Source organism: Gymnoscopelus braueri (assembly GCF_963280865.1).
Source record: "Gymnoscopelus braueri genome assembly, chromosome: 21".
Taxonomy (NCBI): domain Eukaryota; kingdom Metazoa; phylum Chordata; class Actinopteri; order Myctophiformes; family Myctophidae; genus Gymnoscopelus; species Gymnoscopelus braueri.
The window spans coordinates 27364485-27385062 of record NC_137623.1 but is presented as its reverse complement, the minus strand read 5'-3'; the positions used below and the strand labels follow the sequence as shown (position 1 = coordinate 27385062).

The following is a 20578-nucleotide window of genomic DNA, read 5'->3' as shown; positions in this document are numbered from 1 at the left end:
AACAAAATGATTGATAGCTTTGAGCTTTTAGAGAGAAGGTATAGGATTGATGTGACCATTTCTAGAAGACCACACAATGCTTTTCAACTGCAGGGCAAAATATATTCATAAGGGTGTTACACAGCCAATGTATGCCATCATGGGAACGTTATGATTTCCTGAGGCTTGCAGACTGACACAACATTATTGTATTGACTTCTACTTTCTAAAAATAGAACCAGGTGAACAGGGAGGGCAGGTGAACTGAGTATGATACCGCTGTGGATGAGGCATCGGGGAAATATCAAAGTTCACTCCCCCCATAGTGTGTGAGTTCCACAATCACTGCACAATATATATGTCACAGGGAACCAAGCATACATTACTCTGAGTATAAAATAGTATTGAGCAATGAGGGAAATGTTATTCTGTTTAAAAAAAGAAAATCACTACATTGTACAGTATACTGTATAATGTATATTGGCTGCTATCGTGAACATAGAAAACAAATAGAATACTAAGTTACTTGGTTAGAATACTTCTGTACATTGTGAGGAAGAGCATCCTTAAACTGTGGATTGTTAAAGATACTCCCTCAGCATCATATTGGTTTATAAAACCGTGTAAAGGATACTTCCCTCAGTGAAACTTACATACACTCTACAATTCATGATCATCACAAGGTTTAGTTGTTTTTAAAGATGTGGCAACCATTCATAAATGTACTGGACACTTCCAGGTTGAATCCGTTTTCTTTTTTCTAATTTTGTTTATTTAGGTTATGTGTAGTAGTTTTCTCTTTTTGTTAAATTGCATTAAAACAAAAAACAATGAGAGAACTGTGGTTGAATTATTTTATTGCAGAATGAACTGTTCCTATCAAACTTGAGGTAGGGAAATATTACACGCACTGTACAGAATAAACATGAGATAACAACGGAAGTCATTTTCTGTGAAGAAAGCACCTCGATAAGAGTTGAAATATAGAGACCTACACAGTATCTTCCATTATATCTCAAATCCTTTATAAAATGATGTAGTGCTATATATTTAATATGAGCATATTAACAAGAATCATGATTACAAACTTCATATGTGACTGTATGTGCAGCAGCTGAGAGGTTGGGACTTGTAATGTGGAAGGCAATAGGTCTCTGTGAAAAGATGTCTGATTATAACATTGTTGAAGTCGGGTGGAAACCTTGTATGTCCAAAATCCTTCTTTTTTATTATTTCAAAAACATTTAAAAATAAAAAGCTCATAAGCTCACAATGCGTTGTGTGAGCTTGTGGATCTGATATTTTCACTTATTTTGTGCGACACTCTTGTATGATGAAGTAGGAGTAGGGTAGGTTTTACAAAAAAAAACATTGAGTTGAAATATGGAGATACAAGGTTTCTGCCTGATGGCAACGACATGCTAAGTGTTCTATGGTTCTGTTGCTGTTTAGCAGTGTATGATCTATTAGTATATATAAACATTAAGGCTTATCGTCCCTGTTGGTGGAAACCTACTATGTCCAAAACCTAAACCATGAAATATAGAAAATAACTTGTGTTCTAATTAATGGATACAATGTGGTCATTATTTTGTCAAGTCTTGTTAATACTGTTCATTGGTTCAATATTCATAAAACCAACAGACACACTTGACCACTTTCACTTTCAAAATCCTAAAAAAAAAACGCTGTGAGCTTGCTTGTAGATTGGTTTCTTCAGCTACTTTTGCGCAACACTGTTTGTTGTACAACAAAGTAGGACACGAATAAAATAAAATACAAATGTAACCATAGAAAGTTGTAATATGGAGACCCGACAGCAATATTATCGAATACAGTATTGGGGTTCAGACATACAGTACACCAGCAAAACCAGATGGCTGACTAAGTCTGGTACGTGGGTTTTGGCGCAAGAAACAATAACTCACATGACAGATGTGTGTACTTCCTGACCAGCAGGGAGTTTGGACTACACACTGAACAAACATCACACTGGGAGTGACAACAACAACACACGCACACACACACGCACACACACATGCGCACACACACACACACACACACACACACACACGTGCACACACACGCACACATATAGCAGCATTACAATCCATACCGATATAAAACAAAATCATATAAAAATAAATGCTTAACAATTTGTTCCCCTAAGTTCTTAATGACAAACAACCAAAAAATATAACCACACAATTTAACATAACTGACACTTTCCCCATAGCACCAGTAATAATGTGCCAAACACGAGACTGTCGAATGGGACACTCTCACAAAAAGTAAAAAAACAAAACAACAACAATATAATAATAATAATAGCTCCATCATTAAGTGTCAGCATACTGTTATATTACAAGCTCTTTATATTTGATATTTTGTTGACAACTATTTGTTAGAAAGGCATGACAACGGCACAAAAATGAGACGGACTATTGCAACTGACGGCTATGTACAACAAAGTATTAGAGAACCATCATGAACTATTTACAGGTTATTATCCAACAATTTCCCGTTTAAGACGTGCTAAAGAAAACATGACCCCGTGTGAGCGAGCGCTAACCTTTTTCCCCAGCGTGCGTGTGTATGTTTGTGTTTGTGTGTCAAGTTTTTCGTTGCTTGGTTCCCATCGCCATGGAGACGACCTCTGACCCCCGGTGTGTAGCGAAAAGCCAGAAAACATTTCAGTCATTGAGTTTTTGACAACAGAACTTGATTGCCGTCTATTCAGCTGCTGGCGTCTCCAAAGTGGCGTTTGTTGTGTTTGGTGAAGCTGACCCCTCCTCCAGGCCACTCAAATCACGGCAAACACCCGGAACGCCTTGCCTCCCGGAGGGTTCTGGAGGCTGCAGAGGCAGGAAGAAAAGTAAAAAAAAGCACATAAGAGTGTAAAATGAAACATATCTGTGTTTTGTGTCATTGTGAATGTGCTGATTTCTTTCTCTCTATTTTTTGTTTTGTGTTATTGTGAATGTGTTGATTTCTTTCTCTCTCTAATTTTTTTTGACAACCAGACAACCAATCTTTTTGTATCTGTTGGGTGTAAACCTTGTATGTCCAAAACCGTTTGCTTTTCAGGAAATGGAGAAGAAAAAGATTCATGTTCCAATGAATCCAATGTAGTTATTATTTAGTCACAAGGTCTTGTTAACGCTTTTCATTGGTTGAATATTCATAAAACCTACAGACAGACATAAAAACTTTCAACCTGCCGTCCTTTAAAAACATTTAAAAAATATCGCAAATAATATATCTACAAGCTCATAACGTGTCGAGTCATTGGGCGTTGTAAGCTTGTAGATCATCAATTGCTCTACCTTTGCAGAAAGTATATAATGGGGCATTAATTTATGGGGAAATTTTTTAAACGGTAAAATATGGAGATACAAGGTTTCTGCCGGACAGCGTCGATTAGCAAGATGACAGACACATACAAACAGATGAGGAGGGTGTGGATTTTACATGTTACGTGTCAATATGTGTCCAAACACGCAGACGACAGATGGGAAGCACACCGAACGCGGCTGGAGCTCTGTGAGCGTGCCGATCAACTTTTTTGTTGGTTTTCACACAAACACAGCAGGGCGGGGGTGTTCTCCAAAACAACACGGTGTGAGGTTAGGAGACAGGGCGGGTAAATGACAGACACATAGTAACACAACGGCCCAGGCCTGACAGAGATGAATGCATGTGGCGAGAGACGGAAGATGACTAGGGGTAAAAAGAGAAACGTGAAGAGAGAAAGAGTGTGTGTGTGTTCTTGCATTACTACTATTAATTATGAGGGCCAAATGTCAAGCGACGGGTGGCACTCAGAATGACAGCATGAAGTGTCACAGAATTCGAGAAATTGGCTACAGATGTAAACTTTAGTTTTTTATCTTTGGTAACCTAGGGCACGTGCACAAGTTGGTTGTGAGGGGCCTTCAAATGGCCGGCCTCTCCAAAAGGAGGGTCAAACAGTTAGCAAGGTGCTGCTCAGTAACAGCTATTATAGGAAGCCGCTCAATATGGAGGAGCCGTTGTTTCCTTTATCTATGATAAGTATGTCAACTGTATTGTATGTAACAATGTTCTACTTTATAGGGACTTTGTAACTGGTTGTTTTCCTATTGTCTGACTGCACTGGCAGGGTTTATGTCCTTTGTACAAGGCATTCTTGTACTTCTGTTTTATGTGGACATAAATACATATTTCAAATGTGTGTGTGCATGTGCGTGTGTATGTGTATGTGTGTGTGTCTGTGTGAAAATGCAGAAGCCACATACTGTATATTGATTTTCACAAAATGCCACACTATCGATTTTCAGCATCTTAAAGTACACTGCACTACAGCCAGCCATCCATAACGTGCAGTACAGTGCATATGCAGTCCATCTGCAAGGGCTACAAATGTTTGGCCTGCTGCCAGTCGGCGCTACACCAGCTGCACGTGTGTGTGTGTGTGTGTGTGTGTGTGTGTGTGTGTGTGTGTGTGTGTGTGTGTGTGTGTGTGTGTGTGTGTGTGTGTGTGTGTGTGTGTGTGTGTGTGTGTGTGTGTGTGTGTGTGTGTGTGTGTGTGTGTGTGTGTGTGTGTGTGTGCGCGCGTGTAAGGGCAGCTCCTCTACCCACTAAACTACACAGGTCATGTTAACAGCAGTCATTGTGCAGAGCTGCCCAAGGTCAATGTGATTTACTGTCTGTACAAAAAAAAAAGGAAAAGAAAAAACTGGAACAAGCCAGACAGAATGTGGGTCACTTTTACCCTCACACAGGGGGTCTGGTACAGACTAGTACCTTTTAATGCTGCTAGGACACACTGGTACAGCGTGTCCAATCCCCACTTTACTCTTTATTAGGGTCACACTCATAGAAAGTGTTTTTTTATCCAACGCAAACTCCTGTCTCCAGTGAACACTTACAGAACATCAGTGGTTCTCAAATGTTTTAATGTCAAGAAACCCCACATTTACGTATATGGATTTGGCCGCGGACCCCCATCTGAAAACATTTCTTCTGTATTACCTTTTACCCTAGCAGGTCATTCCATTACAAAGCTCCATCTGACTGGAATAAAGTCCCTCTTTCTCCTAGATATATTACTTCCTTTTGTCGCTACAGGACTTCCTTATATTCACATCTTGAAACAACCTGTTTATGCTTCTAAATGGTTTGTACTTGTACTGATTTTGACCTATTTTGATTTATTATCCAGGTCTTTTTATTCTCCATTCTTGTTGTACAACAGTTGAGGGCTGGGGGTGTGGGTGGGAAAGTGTGAGCAAAGTGAGCAAGCTACTGTATCTGTATGTGTATACAGTATATACTTGTGTATTTGCACTGTATGTAACAATGTTTTTGTGTGTATAGGACCCCTCCTATACACATAAATTCTCTCCTTTCAATACATTCGGACAAAAACAGATCGCTCAACTCATCAAGTCTCAAATCTGGCCATTCGATTTTGAGATAACTTGTGTAAGTGGAAAGTCTGGTCTAGAGGAAATGGTCACCATGGTACTGTAAGTGGGTTCATCCTTGCTGAGCACATTAAAGGGATAGTTCACCCCAAAAAAATATATATATTTCTTTTAGGGCAACCGCTGCCGGTAATCAAATTATTGGTTTAGGAATGGTTTTGGGGGTGAACTATCCCTTTAACTTTCATGGCAATCTGCCGGTTAGATATTTAGATAGTGTGCGTACAATTGGACATTTTGGTCAAACGGTGGCGCTAAAGCAAAGGCCATTGGGTCACCAGAATCAGTAGAGGCCATCCTCCGTGGAGCATGAAGGTGGACAGTTCCATGGCAATGCAGCCAGTAGATCAGAGATTTGAAAAATCTGAAAATGAAAATGCTCTGCAATGTGGACATATTTGCCACCGAGGACCCTAACATCACGGAGGCCTCGGAGCAGGAGCTGCAGATCTACGACACCGCAGGAAAATGTTCACTTTTCAAGATTTTTGCCGTGTTACATTATTTCAAGATTTTCAAGTGGGCCCTGATCCAGAAAAGGTTGGGAACGGCTGTGTTAGACAGATGGACAGACAGACCAAGCAACTGAATGACATTGCCTCCCTAGGTTTTTTATTCCTCTGTGTTCTTGTGAGAGGGTTTAAACCTGCTGTTGACGCACTCCTGCAGTCAGCTTACTGGTGGATTAACCTCATGCCATGCTGTACCTCTCTGAGGTGATTCCGTTTTGGTGCGAGCCGACGTATTGTCTCCGCTTGTCCACCGGCATCACGTCGATATAGCCACCTGCGTCGTTCCTGATCACACCTGCATGGACCGCGGCCCGGCATATACTGGACTTCTGTAAGGGGGATAAATGGGATTGAATGTTGTGGCGAATAGGTTTGACCGCCCATCAACTTTTCTTTTCTTTTAACAGCGGTTCTATTGGATTTATTTTCTATTCTATTTTGGTTGTATTCAAAATGCAATGCATTCCAAATCATATTAACACAATTCATTCATTCATTAATAACAGTAATAACAATTTCCTGTACTGAACATAATACAAATCTTGGGATCCACATGGGAGGGGCGTGGCTTCACGCTGATACTAACAGAGAACGCCTTTTGAGCCGAGGAGCGCTTTGGTGCCATGTTCATAGTGCTCGTGCACAACCATCGAGGTGCTCATTGCTCAAACGTCCAGTCATCTGCGTTATTAGCACACATAGCGTATAGCTGATACAACGTTAGGTCGTAAATTACCAGGTCATCAGACACAATGAGGACCCATCAAAAACCTGGCGCTCCTCTCCAGAAGATGAACTATATTGTCAGCTTGAAGCACCCAGGGCGCTGCGCCAAAAAGTGCTGGGAGCCATGGGCGCTCAAGTGCAACGCCCAGGCGCTGGGAAGAGGAGAGCACCAGCGCGTCTTTACCATGGAAATGCATGGCAGAGAGACAGGCGCTGCCTGCTCAAGAAACACTTTCTATGGACATGCATTTTTTTGGTTTTTTTTTGTGGTATACATGTAGGCTTACCTACCCAAGATTAGCTCATACACACTCAGGTTTATAATGCGTACACTGACTTACATCAGAGTATATGCTCGTTCCAATCACTCTGGATATGCGAGGGTTCTCTTCCAAACAGTTTTTGGGGCAGTATAGCCTGGAAAGACACAAAGAGAAGATATTGTCGCTGTCGGGCAGAAACCTTGTATCTCCATATTTCACCTTTTGGCGTTTTTTTTTGTAAATTAGTGCTCTACTTTGTAGTACAAGAGTGAAAAGTAGCAAAAATAGCCTACAAGCTCATTTTGAAAGCGAAAGTGGTCAAGTGTGCTGTGGGTTTTATAACATTTCTAGAAAAGTAACTGTTTTTTGGACATACAAGGTTTCCACCTGGCAGCGACGAATACGATATATAAGTGTGGTATAAAGAGTTGAACTGAAGTTCAAATAGGTAACGTCAGAGAAGGGGTGTGGGGGGTCTTACCTTGGGCAGTGTTTTACAGGTTTTTCATATGGACACAGTTGGGCGACTGTCGTTTCACACATGATGGCTTTCACTGCAAGGAAGGCATAGAGTACGGCGTACATCAGGCAATACAGCACATATACATATAAAACATATAAATATACACGTCTGCAGCAAGTCAAATGTGTTTCTGAATTGTTAGACAAACCTGTTACTCTGGAAACGATGAAGGAATTTGCACTCTGATATTTTCTGTGAAGAGAATCGTAGAATTCCTACGGTTACGTTGAGTTTGAATCTATTTATCTTAACCAGTTAAAATCCTCTAGACTTAGCAAAAGTTTACCTGAGTTGGCTCTGTAATGTTTTTTCCCCTCAACACCAAAATGTATTTGCCAAAAATAGCCAATCCAAAAGATTGTAGATTGCCTATTTTTGGATATTCTAAATAATAGAATTCCTAAGTTACGTTGAGTTTCAATCTATTTTTCTTAATCACTTAAATCCTCTAGACTTAGCAAAACCGACCCGAGTTGGCTCTGTACTTGGACCTTTTTTTCTCCCCTCGAAACCAAATCTCTTCGCCAAAAAAAGCCGTTCTACATGATCGCTTGTAGAGTGATTTTTGGCTTATGTTCTATAATATGAATATGGATGCTGGAGGAGTTCAGGTGGTCAAGACAACGGCATGTTCTCCCCGTGTCTCCTAGGGTAGGTACCCTCACAAAAACATGCAGTAATCCTGGTTACTATACTGCCTCCCCCTGGTCAGCCGGGGCGCCTGATGGAGGGGAAAGGAACTGGTTGGAATAACGTGTTCCTTCCACGCGCTACGTCCAACCAGCGAAACTCTCCCCTGTCAGGTGACAAGAAGGTCAGTTGGCTCTCATGCATTGAAGGAGGCATGAGCTCGGCCCTGACCTCCCTAGGTTGGCAGAGGGAAGGTAGTGCCCAGGATTACATAGACAATTGGCACTGGTGTAAAAAATAGGGTTACAAAATCGTGGGATAAAAATTTGTACTGTACGTCAGCGTAAATCTGATCCAACAGCTTTAGAAATATCAGACGCTTTACCCTAGTGACTGGACCCCGTTCTTGTTGGACTTGATAAAGTACTCCTTCCTTCCCTGTCGTGTCACATCCATCCAGCCTCCGTCGTTGTCTATCACCCCGGCATGCAGGCCAGCTCTACACACACTGGATTGCTGCCGAGAGGGAAGTCGAAAGGGGAAAAACACCTCAAAGTATTAGAGACAACATCATCTGGTTTCCATCAGGACTCACGCTGACAATGTAACCCATTGATGTTGATGCCTTAAACTCAGTGGTTCTCAAAGTGGGGTTCCGGGACACACACACACACACACACACCCAGGGGTCCTTTGAGGGGGTTCCAGGGGGTCCCTAGCTAAATGATTGATACTTAGGAACCAAATGGACCCTTTACTGGTCTTTAACTCAGAGAGTTATGGGCATCATCCTAATGCATACAGTACTAAAATGGGGGTCCTTGAATTTTTAAGTTTCAGAACTACTGCCTTAAAACTGCACTACTGTATGTAACAAACGTGTCAAACCATAGACAGGATCGTGTCAAAGGTTGTGTCCAACCTAGACACAGGATCTAAAATGTCTCCATAGAAGAGCAGGGAGACCAAATACAACCACCGCAATTGTATAAGTTATATTGTATTAACATAATTTCATTCCCTAAAAGAAAATGTACATAGTAGAGCTTTGACTAATGTTGATGCATGTTCTCTCACCATTTCATAGTGTACTGTTCCAACTACTTTTCCCGTAGAGTCCAGACATCCAGCTGGACACTCGTACCTGGAGATAAGCAATTACAGTACATAATACAAAGGATATCAACGGTTGTCAGCATTCAGTAAAGAAGACTTGTAAGTGACTAGTTAGCCTATCTGTAATTAGATGCTAGGTTCATTGTGTACCTGGTATCCTTAAAGGGATAGTTCACCAGTTCACCCCCAAAAATACTTTTTTTCTATCGATTAGTCACCCCATGGAGACTTGAATTCATGGATATTTTTGGGCGGTGAAACCGCCCCTATATGTGAGGTTTGGATATTTGTACACCAAATCCTGCGCTGTGATTGGCCAAAAATGTACCCCGCCTAACCCTGCACCGTGATTGGCCAATCACAGTCTATCCAGGACTGTGATTGGCCAGTGTCACATGACACATGTGCATAGCCCTATATAAGAAACCATAACTTAAAAAAAAACATAAATTTGTTTTTTTTAAGTTATGGTTTCTTCCATCACTTCTTCCATCACTTCTTCCATCACTGTGATGACCACTGTGACCACACCGCCCACTTCACACTGGGTGTGATTTTTTAGTTTTTGTCGCATTCCTAAGCCAATAATTTGATGACCAGCGGAACGGTAGGCAGCGGTTCTGGTAGGACACACAAAGGAGACTCTTTCTGTCTCCTACCGGAACCGCTGCCGGTCATCAAATGATTGGCTTAGGAATGCAACAAAACAAAAAAAATCCATGAAAAGTCTCCATGGGGTGACTAATCGATAGGAAAAAAGTCATTTTGGGGGTGACAGTATATTGTTTGGACTGATGCTAGGTTGTTGGTTTACCTGTGATCCTAGTTTACTGAGGCACTACACTGACTCTCTGCATTTGATGTGTGATTACCTTTCTCAGTGTAAGTCGCTCTGCATAAGAGTGTCTGCTAAATGCCTGCAATAGTCAATTGAAATTGTATTTGACTTCAGAATCAATGTACCTGTTACACGTAGTCCCTTTACACTGATCCCGTAGTTTGGTGTCGCAGGACATGAGCTGAGCTGAAACATATAAACATACAAACACACACTTGTAGGTAACTGTATAGGAAACGGCATTAAGCAATGGGCTGTCCTGAAAATAACTACTTCACTAGAGTGAGAAACGCCCACGGGCACAACACCACAACAAGGAGCTCCGCTGATCTTGTTCCTCCCAAGATTCGGCACAAACATGGGGATGAATTCATTCTACTGTTATGCCACCAAAAAATGCGGAATGCCCTACAAGCAGAAAAAAAGTGTGACTCTCAGGCCCGGACTGCTGGCCTTGCGGTCCAGGCACCTAGGCTCATAAAGCCTGACAGCGCATAGCGGGTTCGAGTCCCGTTCCCGATGATCTTTGCTTCATGTCTCTCCCCCTGTTTGGACAATCTCTCCTACAAACTATAAATAAAGGCAGAAAAAGACCAAAAAATATCTTTCCCCCCCCAAAAAGGCGACTGATGATTTCTTGTATAGTATTGTATGTCTTGATAAATTGAATACATAGGACCACAATGGAAACGAGCCCCCAGGGCTTTTTGTGTTATCCCCTGATAAAGTATTCAATCAATCAATCAATCAATCAATTTGAAAGCCCAAGGGGTCCCCAGCCAAATGATGAGTTGTTTAATGCAGTGGTTAAAAAAATGGGGTCGGGGGACCTCCAGGGCTCCTTGAGGAGTTACGGGACTGTAAAATCAGAGAGTGTACAAATGGAACCAAATGGGTCCATTAATCCATTTGGTTCCATTGGTACACTTTCAGAGAGAAATAAATCACCCAGATCTATTCTCAGGTCCATGACGACATTTAACATTCAACATATTTGGACACAATAATTTGAAACAGGGCGTCCGTCCATGACCGATAAGGAAAGTACATTTTGTGATCTGTGACATGTAGCTCTAAGCGTAAATTCAATAAGAAGATCTCTCTCCCACACTCTCATCTTTATTGCTGGGGATGCTTCACAATCACCCTGTCATTCAGTTTGAAGTGTGAGCACTTCTAGCCAATCTGCAGTCAGCCAATCAGGTGATTAGACTCCGCCTTTAAATATCACTGCCTCTGACACTTCGTCATTCTCTTTTCAGCATGCAACAAGCAACCCACCTCCATCCCCAACTCCACCTTGTCTCAATCGTCTAGTATGTACGCCACTTAAATTGGCGTACATACTAGACGGAGATGGGGATTGACGTACGTCGGGGGTGAGGAACTGGTACGTTCTTTATGTCAGTGCATTCAGTGTATTCATAGTTTGACACGTTTCTTATGTGTGATTAAGGCCAAGAGGCTATTCATCCTCCGGAGGGAAGCAGTGAACGTACGTCATGTTGAGCTCAGAGCTCAACCTGACGGATGACATAATCGACGGACAAACCCCCCCATCCCCCCTCTCCTTTTTGGTCTCCCCCTCCGTTCCTTATGCTTACTGTAAGGGTCTTACGTCGAGTATGAATAGAGAAGGAAGGAGGTTCATCTGCACTGCCACCACCAGCATCTAGACTCCAGGGGAGTTCTCCCTATTACAAGCTAATCGTGTGCGCTAATTGTTAACGGAGTCTAATTGAATATCTTTTATTCACTACAACTTTTTGTTTGCAACAACTTGATCTCTCCTTTTATTGAAATGAAAAAGGTTGAAAATCCCTCCCTGTCCTTGAGTTTGAGTGAAACCCAGTTGAAGACTGTGATGTTTGAAGAGGCAAAAGGGAGGAATTCCTTGCAGCAGGGTTCCAGGGTGGTCAGCACTACTACTAGAGAAAGTGTCTCAGCTTACAAGCACAGACCCCTTGCACTGGAGAGAGGAAGCCATTTAAAAACCACAGCCACCCCCCCCCCAACCCTTCTCAACCAGCCAAAAGCAAACACAGTACCAGTGGTAGAAGAAGTAAGAGTAGGCTATTCAGATTTTTTTTTGAGCTTGTAGATAATTTTCTGCAAAAGCTTTTCCTCAGAATATGGATGCTGGGCTTCAAGTGGTTAAGTAGACTTTAAAAAAAAACTGTGGGGGCTAATAAGAGAGCTGGCAGATAAAGTATGCTGTCAGAACATCAAGGCGATTTGAAATAAAGTGCAGTGAAAACATTTCTGTTCCAAGTCCTCTATTTTCACTCATCCATATTTTGTTGCTGTCGGGCAGAAACTTTGTATCTCCAGTCTCCATATTTCCATATTTTTTTTCTTCATAAATGGATGTCCTACTTCATCGTACAAGAGTGTCACGCAAAAGTAACGAAAATAGCCGTTCTACAAGCCCACAAGGCATTGACACATTGTGTGCTCTTATGTAGATCTGTAAGTTTGTCTGTGGGTTTTATAAATATTGAAGTATTAACAAGAGCTTGTGACTAAATATTTACTACATTGGATCCTGTGGAACACGTGGTTCTTTTTTTCTCCATTTCCTGAACAGTAACGGTCTTGGACATACAAGGTTTCCACCCCAAAGCGATGATTTGCTTAATCAACAATAAGGAGAGGTATTCCCAAATGCTTTTTTTTTTTTTTTTTTACCCAGATTAAAAATGTTAGAAAATACTTTCCCACATCATAGTACAACCGAGTACCCCCCTGTGTCTCCACAAAACCCCCCCAGACCAAATCCTACGCACTCCCCATTTTTAGATGAAACCGGAGCCAGAATAAACAGTTAAATGGCAGCTTACACATCTGCTGTGTGTTGACCACTTCGTTCTTCTCCAGGTCCTCCGTGGGGGGGGCTGCCGGGCGGGGGGCGACGGGGCGACTGGGAGGCTCGGAGGTTTTGTCAGGCTTTGGGGCCCGAGGCCTGGGCTTCTGCGGTGTGCGGGGGGCCTCCGGTTCGATGAAGTTGTTTTCCTCCGTTTCCTCTGGAGGCGGGTTGGAGCCGTCGTCTGCAAGGAAATGGATAGGAAAAAGTACTGTCACTATAGGTTGTTTTCTGAATGTTTATCTAAAGCAGTGGTATTCAGCTAAGACATTTTAAGGCCTGAGGGACTCGGGTGAACCAACTTTGGGGTATAACATATAATCGAACTAATCGATTTAATCAATTATAAAACATGATCGATTTGGAGGGGGATTAGGGGGTACTTCTTTTTTTTTAAATACAGTAACATAAATGGACTGTGAAGTCCAATAGGGTTGCAACAGTTAACCACTTTGAACCTGGCGTCTCTATTTTGGCCATATCCTTGGCGAAAAGTTTCAGAACTGTACAGAAATCAAACATGTTCAACGCGATGACAGGCGTCGTGTGCCTGTAGATTGCCTACGTTCGATAAAGATTTGTGCAACACTGTTGTGCAATGAAGTGCTGTATTGTATAAAATAGGGCTTAAGTGGTTAATCAGATGTTAAAAAAATCAACTAGATTTTTTTCACGTCCATTTGTTGATATATTAAAATACATATTTTAGATTTGGATTTTTGGTTATTCCATTTTTTCGAATAAGTAATCGATACAATTATTGCCAAGAAAATAATGGGTAGTTGCAGCCCCACTATACTTTACTGTACCTTTGTAGCAGAGGTTGTCCTTGCAGCCTCCTCCATAGCTAGGTGGGCAGGCAGAGCATGGGTTCCCATGTTTGTAAGGCGCGTAGCCCCACCAGTTGCCCCTGTTCAGGTCAAGGTTAAAGTGAGTGGACAGACAGAACAGAAGACACAGAAAAAAAGAAGTAGCTAAAGATGACAAAAGCTTTGGGTAAAGTATCCAACTATCCGTTGGTTGAACTCGATGTCATGACATTTTGACAAACCCTCAAACGCCTCAAACCCTCGTGAGCTCAGTTTAAATGACCACAACAAGCAGCTCTGAATTGTAAACGACAACAATGGCTACACTTGAAGAAGCTAGTGTCGATGCTGTAATAGAATTAGTTTAAAAATAAAATATTTAAGGCCTTTGTCAAGGGAGAAAATGATTTTTTTGCCCTCCTTCTGACAGAGTTTGGCAGGAGTATGATTTAGCAACTGTCTCTGTTAGACGTATGGTTTTCCTTTCTGAATGGTTAAAGTCTGATCGAATCGACTGCTCACAACCAAAGCAACTGCCTATTGAGCCTTGCTAGACCACACTGAGCAAAGTTACACTAGCTTTTTGCCAGGCTAATATTGGACCCCACCTCGGTAGAATTCAGTTAAATTAAATGAATGGGGAAAAAACGGTATGGAGACAACACACAACAATATTACTGTCACACACTCAGACATCACTATGATGACACCACAGAAGCAAAAATGCGCTTACTTTGGTGAGTAGTTGCACACTAGATAGACAGCCTTGGCCCAAATCTGCCCCCAGACATTCATGTTGTAGCACATGTTGATGGCACAGCCAACACGACTACTAGTGGCCCACACCAGCTGCGTGAGGGACAACACAGAGAAAGGCACAACAATCACAATACACATCAAAGGCAAAATCACATTATCTATGAGGAAGGTAGTGCACGCACATCCGTGGCCCAGGTGCAAGACAAGCAGCAGTATCAACAGTCTGCACACTGGTAATGCCGAAAAAGCTCTGCTGTATTTCATTGCATCGTCAACATTTCGATCAATCAGATCTTCACAGGACATATACATGTACGTATATATATAAGATGTCCAGATCTTCATCAGGATGTCCTGATGAAGATCTGATTGATCGAAACGTTGACGATGCAATGAAATACAGCAGAGCTTTTTCAGCATTACCAGTGTGCAGACTCTACTTCCTCTTGTACGATGAAGTGCAATAAGAGAACAATATAGCCCAAATGTGATTCCTTTGTAAAATCACATTATGTACCTTCACATAATCGTTGCTGTCAGGCAGAAACCTTGTATCCCCATATTTCATTGTTTAGTTTTTTCTTATTGCACTTCATCGTACGAGAGTGTCACGCAAAAGTAGCCGATCTACAAGCTATTGAAAATGTTTGAAAGTGCAAAGTCTGTGGGTTTTTATAAAATAATTAACCAATGAAAGTGTTATTAAGAGCTTGTGACTAAATAACTACGTTGGATCCATTATTTCCATCTCCTGACACGCAACGGTTTTGAACATAATAAGGTTTCTGCCCGACAATAGCAAATGAGGGCAGTACAAAGGAAGTTTGTCAAACTCATCTTCATACTGAACTACCCTCATGAAATGGTGCAGTCCGCAGCCTGGGTAACTGTACCTGTGTGTAATGAGTGCAGACTGGACCAGAGCATCTCAGTGGGCAGTAGGGGTTACACTCCTGAGGGTAAGGATAGGAGTAGTCCTTCACCTCATCATACCACGCCTGCACATGGAACGTTGGGGGACGAAACCTGCACATAATGAATAAGCGACACTCTCTATGACTGTGATGCTTCAAAACACAATGGAACAGAATTCAGAGTACATCGTTGCATTATGCATTAAAGCTGTCAGCTTCTCTCATGAAGGCACAATCCAGAAACTGTATGCAGGTGTAGATGAATACTTTTTGGTAGAGCATAAAACTCTGTGAGACACTCAGAGCTTAAACGACCATTTCAACCATTTTCAAGCTATCTTCATATAATTGCTCCTCACTATTAATGCTCATTATAAGATGGCACCATTTCTGTCTATTTCGTGCGTGTCTCAGGGGAGGGCTGTGGAAAGTTCAATAACCTGCCTACAGTACCAATGACATCATCAGCAGGCAGGTTTGGTCATTTCAAACAAGATTTCAACCTCTTGTTTTATTCAAATTTTAATTAATGCAAAGAGCATAGAAAAATAAGACATTCTTGTTTGAGATGACCAAACCTGCCTACCGATGATGTCACTTTGGTAGCCAGATTTCTGAACCCTCCCGTGAGACACAGACTGAGTAGACAGAAATCTTATAATGAGCATTAGTGAGGACCATTTATATGAAGATCGGTTGAAAATGTGTGAAGTAGAACTTTTAAGTATCCCACCTGTTCTGTTAGCAAATTTTGGAAGTGTCAGTTGTTGAGAATTATTCCGTTTTTCACAGCCCACAGGTTGAGAATGGCTGGTTTAGATTTTGATGAGTAGCGTACAGTATAAATGCTATCTACTATACCTTCCCCAGTGCGCTCCCAGGTTCTGTCCAATCTGGGGCAAGAGGCTGCCCGGGCCATGCTCCCACAGACAGGTCTCAGCCCACTCCTCAGCCGTACGCTCCAGCTCCGTGTCCCACACCTCAACAAACAAACACAAAACAGGGGAGAAAAGGCAGAGAGAAGCACATCACTTAACAGAGTTTTAACCACTGAAGACCCTCCATACTTATTAAAGCGGACCAGAGTTACTGTACATGTCAAACATGGACAAAACTCGTCCGCCAAACGCAGACAAACGCTTGAGTTTATCTGGGCATAAAGGAACCAAAACACAAAGTCTTCTTCAGAATGAGGATTAGAACCTACACAACACTCCTTATAAGTGGTAACACCTCAGACCAGCCACCAATCAGTGCTGGGCTGAAATGATCACACAGGTGCAATCAATGTGCTGCAAAAACAGCCTATAGTAGGACTGAACTATTTATATAAATATACAACATCAAGAATACAAAATAGCATAATACAAAAAAACAACATTTGTATTAAAAAAACATTTGATATACAAAAGAGAAAACACTATATGAAGATTATAAGACGAGAGTAATTCAAACCAAATATGGTGGTCAATACTAAACTGAAGCAATGCAGGGGACCAAATCACAATGCAGTGATGGCCTCACTTATTTTAAGGTAGGCTAAAAACAAGACCCCCCCCCCCCCCCAAGGAACATTGAGAACCACTGTGCTAAAATAACACTATGGTGGACTGTGGCTGAACAGAAAATACATGTGACCTCTAAACCGTCTGCTGTTGTTGTTCCAGAGTCAGGCTTTTTTTCATTTTACGTTGTGAAGTTTCTGATTGCTCATCAGCTGAGCTGCACCAGACCGATCCAAGGACTTGTTTTCCCTAAAGATTGAGGGTTATTCAAGAAATGCTAAAGCGCAGGCTGGGTTTTTTTCTTAAGTAATACCTTCCATATGGTCTCTAGCAAAGGGGTCTCTCGGCTAAAGTCTCTTTTTTTTGCGTTTCATTTCGTCTCCCTTCAGTTCTCTCAGAAATGCCCTCTCAGTCAAGTTAGGCTCTGGTTGGGATACTGAGGGATCATATTCCCATTCTGGAGGTTTTGTGGGAATGCAAAGAGTGTCCTTCCTCTCTACTGACCTACATTCTGGTCTTTTCATAAAAAATAAAAAAAAGAATGTTGGAATAACACCAGCTGTCTTTTCTTTTTCTTTTTCTTCCCCTCTCCCCAAATGATCCGCTCTTTTAATTACACCTTCACTTTCACCTTGACCACAAAATACCTAATACATGGGGTTGGTGCAAGTACACGTGTGTGTGTGTGCGTGTACGTGTGCGTGTGCGTGTGCATGTGTGTGCGTGTGCGTGTGTGCGCGTGTGTGTGCATACGTGCGTGTGCGTGCGTGCGTGTGTGCATGTGTGCATGCACGTGTGTTGCGTGTGCATTAGTATACCAGCAGAGGTGTCATGAGTTTCAAAACGTTGTTGGGCCCTGGAAGTCATAGCTTAGCCCTGACTGAAATCCCATCCAATAATAGAACTTAAAATACCCCCCCCGTGCTTCCATCAACTCTCCTTCCACTCCGTTGTCCGGCACCCACTTCAGTCCCCCCAGAAACAACTGCTGCCGTCCACATTACTCCCTGACACACGCACACCTGCCTAGCAACAGGATGTCTGGCAGGACTCCAAATTAACTCCTTTGAGTTCCAGTCGCTGTCGGGCGGAAACCTTGTATGTCCAAAAAAGTGTTACCTTTCAGGAAATGGAAAAAAATAAAAATAACCTGTGTTCCAATGGATCCAGTGTAGTTATTATTTAGTCACAAGCTCTTGTTATTTTCATTGGTTCAACATTTATAAAAGTCACACACCATTTTTCAACAAAAAAAAAAAATTGTTGATCTACAAGCTCACAGCATTGTGAGCTTGTAGATCGGCTATCAGAAGTAGGGCATTAAATGTATTAATGAAACATAAAAAGTTGAAACGTGGAGATACAAGGTTTCTGCTTGACAGTAACACGTTGCAGGTTCTTCTGCTGTTTCTGAGAAGCCTGCTGGCTGTTGAGTGGAGCTTGTTTGGTAAGCTGCTACGGCGTATCAGATTCCCTAACCAAAATCTGGTCGAAATGTTGCGTAATTGTTGGACAAATAAACCACAGGGGGCGCATTATGGTTGTGTTTGGGGCTTGTTTTCCCTTTTTACCATCCACCTGTGTGGAATTAAAATTCAACCATTGTGGAGGCAACCTTGTACAAAAGGAGGAAAAAAAAGAGTACTGAAAGAACCAGGGCCAACTTGTTGGGAAGTAAAAAGTTTTTTGCATGAAACTCACAGCTACTGTGGCTAGCAAATGATTTATGTTGCATGGCAATGAGACAGCAAAGCAAAATGGATTACAATGTTACTTATTTCCTCGCAGAGTTGGGTAAGCTATCCCCCATTTTTCCACTGAAGTGGTTGCTAAGATAATGAGACCAAAATACAGAGGATGGAGGAAATTTAAGCCGTGTTATCATCAGTAAAGCTTGACTGCAGAGGGAAAACCATTCAATTACTTCCTTGATCTCCAGCCATGTCATTTTCCGAATAGATTCGCCTGACAAGTAGCTTTGCCCAAAAAAGTAATCAATGTGTTTACACTGATAAGCAGGCTGAAACACATTACAGATGAGCTGTGGTAATTGCCATAAGGGGCTGTGGGCCACAGCGAACTGGCAATTTTGTGCTTGGAACAGCACCATCTCAGAAGGTCAACTCGACTGCTGCCGGCCTTTAATAAATGATTATGGCTCCAGAAGACGTTGGAAGTGCGACCACAACTGACTCAGGCCAAATATTGACCAAAACTCTGGCGAGAGTTTCTTGGAGAGAAAAAAAAATTGCTGAGTAGCCCTTCGAAATCACAAAGGGATGATTTGTGCAGTTCCCGTAGCATGTCTTTCATAAATACAAGTGGAAGCCTTCCAGTACACAATACTGTCACTTCTCTTGCGAATGTCAAAACCGGGGAGTTTTGCGAGCAGTAAAAAAGCTGGGCTCCAGAAAAGTGTCGACTGAGACACATATTTCTGAACTGATGAATGTGGTACATAGCGCAGCCTGCATGTCAAACTGCTGTTGTTTGCACAGCGAGCACAGCAGGGGATGGGGGGGGACGGGGGGGTTTGTAACCCAGGCCCCCCAACCACACTTCTGCTGGGGCCTGTAAAGAAAAACACGTCCCCTGCTAAAGTCTTTCAGCACTGTGCACACTGCATTGTTTATTTCACTTAACACCTCATTTGCGGCCAGAGTTTCTTTTTTTTCTCTCTCTCTCTCTCTTGGTCATCTGGTCGCATTCCAGAGGGTACACAGAAGGGTAAACTTCCTCTCTCTGCACGTTTGGGTTTCCTGCACATAGTCAATTGTGCGCGCAAACGGATGGCAAAAAAAAGAAAAAAGAAAAGAAGTCTTGGGGAAAGATATGGGAGTTGGACAAAGTGAGGTTGGGAGAAAAAAAACTAAGCAGAAATAAATAAAAGGAGAAACCAGAGGGAGGATGAAAGAGAAGAACAGATAAGAGGGTTTGAGACAGAGAGAGAGAGAAAGCAAATGGATAAGGGAATAAAAACCTCAACAAGGGAAGGAAAGAGATCGATAGAAAACGATATTGTACTGTATATAGGAAGTGCGTGTGTGTGCATGTGTGCTTGTGCTTGTGCCTGTGCCTGTGCCTGTGCCTGTGCCTGTGCGTGTGCGCGTGCGTGCGTGTGCGTGTGCGTGTGTGCTTGTATAAGGGTTGACCTTGCAGACCACCGATATTGTTCCCACGGCAAAAGAACAGTATTAGTTTGTTGCTGTCGAGTGAAAAACTGTTACTTTTTCAGGATTCAAATGAAAGAATTACAAATATCTGCAAGCGATGGTGACACGTTTTCAGCATGTAGATCTGTTTTTTTTTAATACTTTTGTGTTTCGTGTGACATTGTAGTATCATCAACTAGGGCATTAATGTGCAAAAACACGTAAAAAGTTAAAATATGGAGATAGGAGGTTTCTGCCTGACAGCGATGAGTTGTTATTCCATTTTTCATGCTGTGCCTTCCATCCACACCACATCAACTCATATCAGAGACACCGTGGCTGGCTAGTGGCTACTGTTGTAATTCAGTCAACCAAATAATCCATTATCTTCCTATTATCACATTATAACAAGAACACTGTTTGATCAAGACGACATGAAAAAGAAAAAAAGATAAATCATGCGGCACATGCCAGATTCACGTTTGTGGAGCCGTGCGTTAGATCTCAGGAAATGATGACAC

At 42.1% G+C, this 20578-nt stretch overlaps 1 protein-coding gene across 3 annotated transcripts in view; it reads right to left on the bottom strand.

The window, feature by feature from the left end:
• Positions 1-829: 829 nt before the first annotated feature.
• Positions 830-20578, bottom strand: part of LOC308077053 (cysteine-rich secretory protein LCCL domain-containing 1-like) — a 31077-nt gene continuing 11328 nt past the window's right edge. For all 3 annotated transcript variants that reach the window (XM_080417601.1, XM_080417599.1, XM_080417600.1), the window contains 13 exons: positions 16262-16380; positions 15380-15512; positions 14461-14576; positions 13728-13828; positions 12896-13102; positions 10181-10241; positions 9179-9245; positions 8487-8617; positions 7620-7663; positions 7430-7502; positions 7027-7102; positions 6155-6288; positions 830-2834 (listed from right to left, as the gene is read on the bottom strand). In XM_080417601.1, coding sequence (XP_080273727.1) covers positions 2783-2834; positions 6155-6288; positions 7027-7102; positions 7430-7502; positions 7620-7663; positions 8487-8617; positions 9179-9245; positions 10181-10241; positions 12896-13102; positions 13728-13828; positions 14461-14576; positions 15380-15512; positions 16262-16380 — 1314 coding nt within the window. In that variant the 3' untranslated portion in view covers positions 830-2782. The remainder of the gene's footprint in view (positions 2835-6154; positions 6289-7026; positions 7103-7429; positions 7503-7619; positions 7664-8486; positions 8618-9178; positions 9246-10180; positions 10242-12895; positions 13103-13727; positions 13829-14460; positions 14577-15379; positions 15513-16261; positions 16381-20578) is intronic.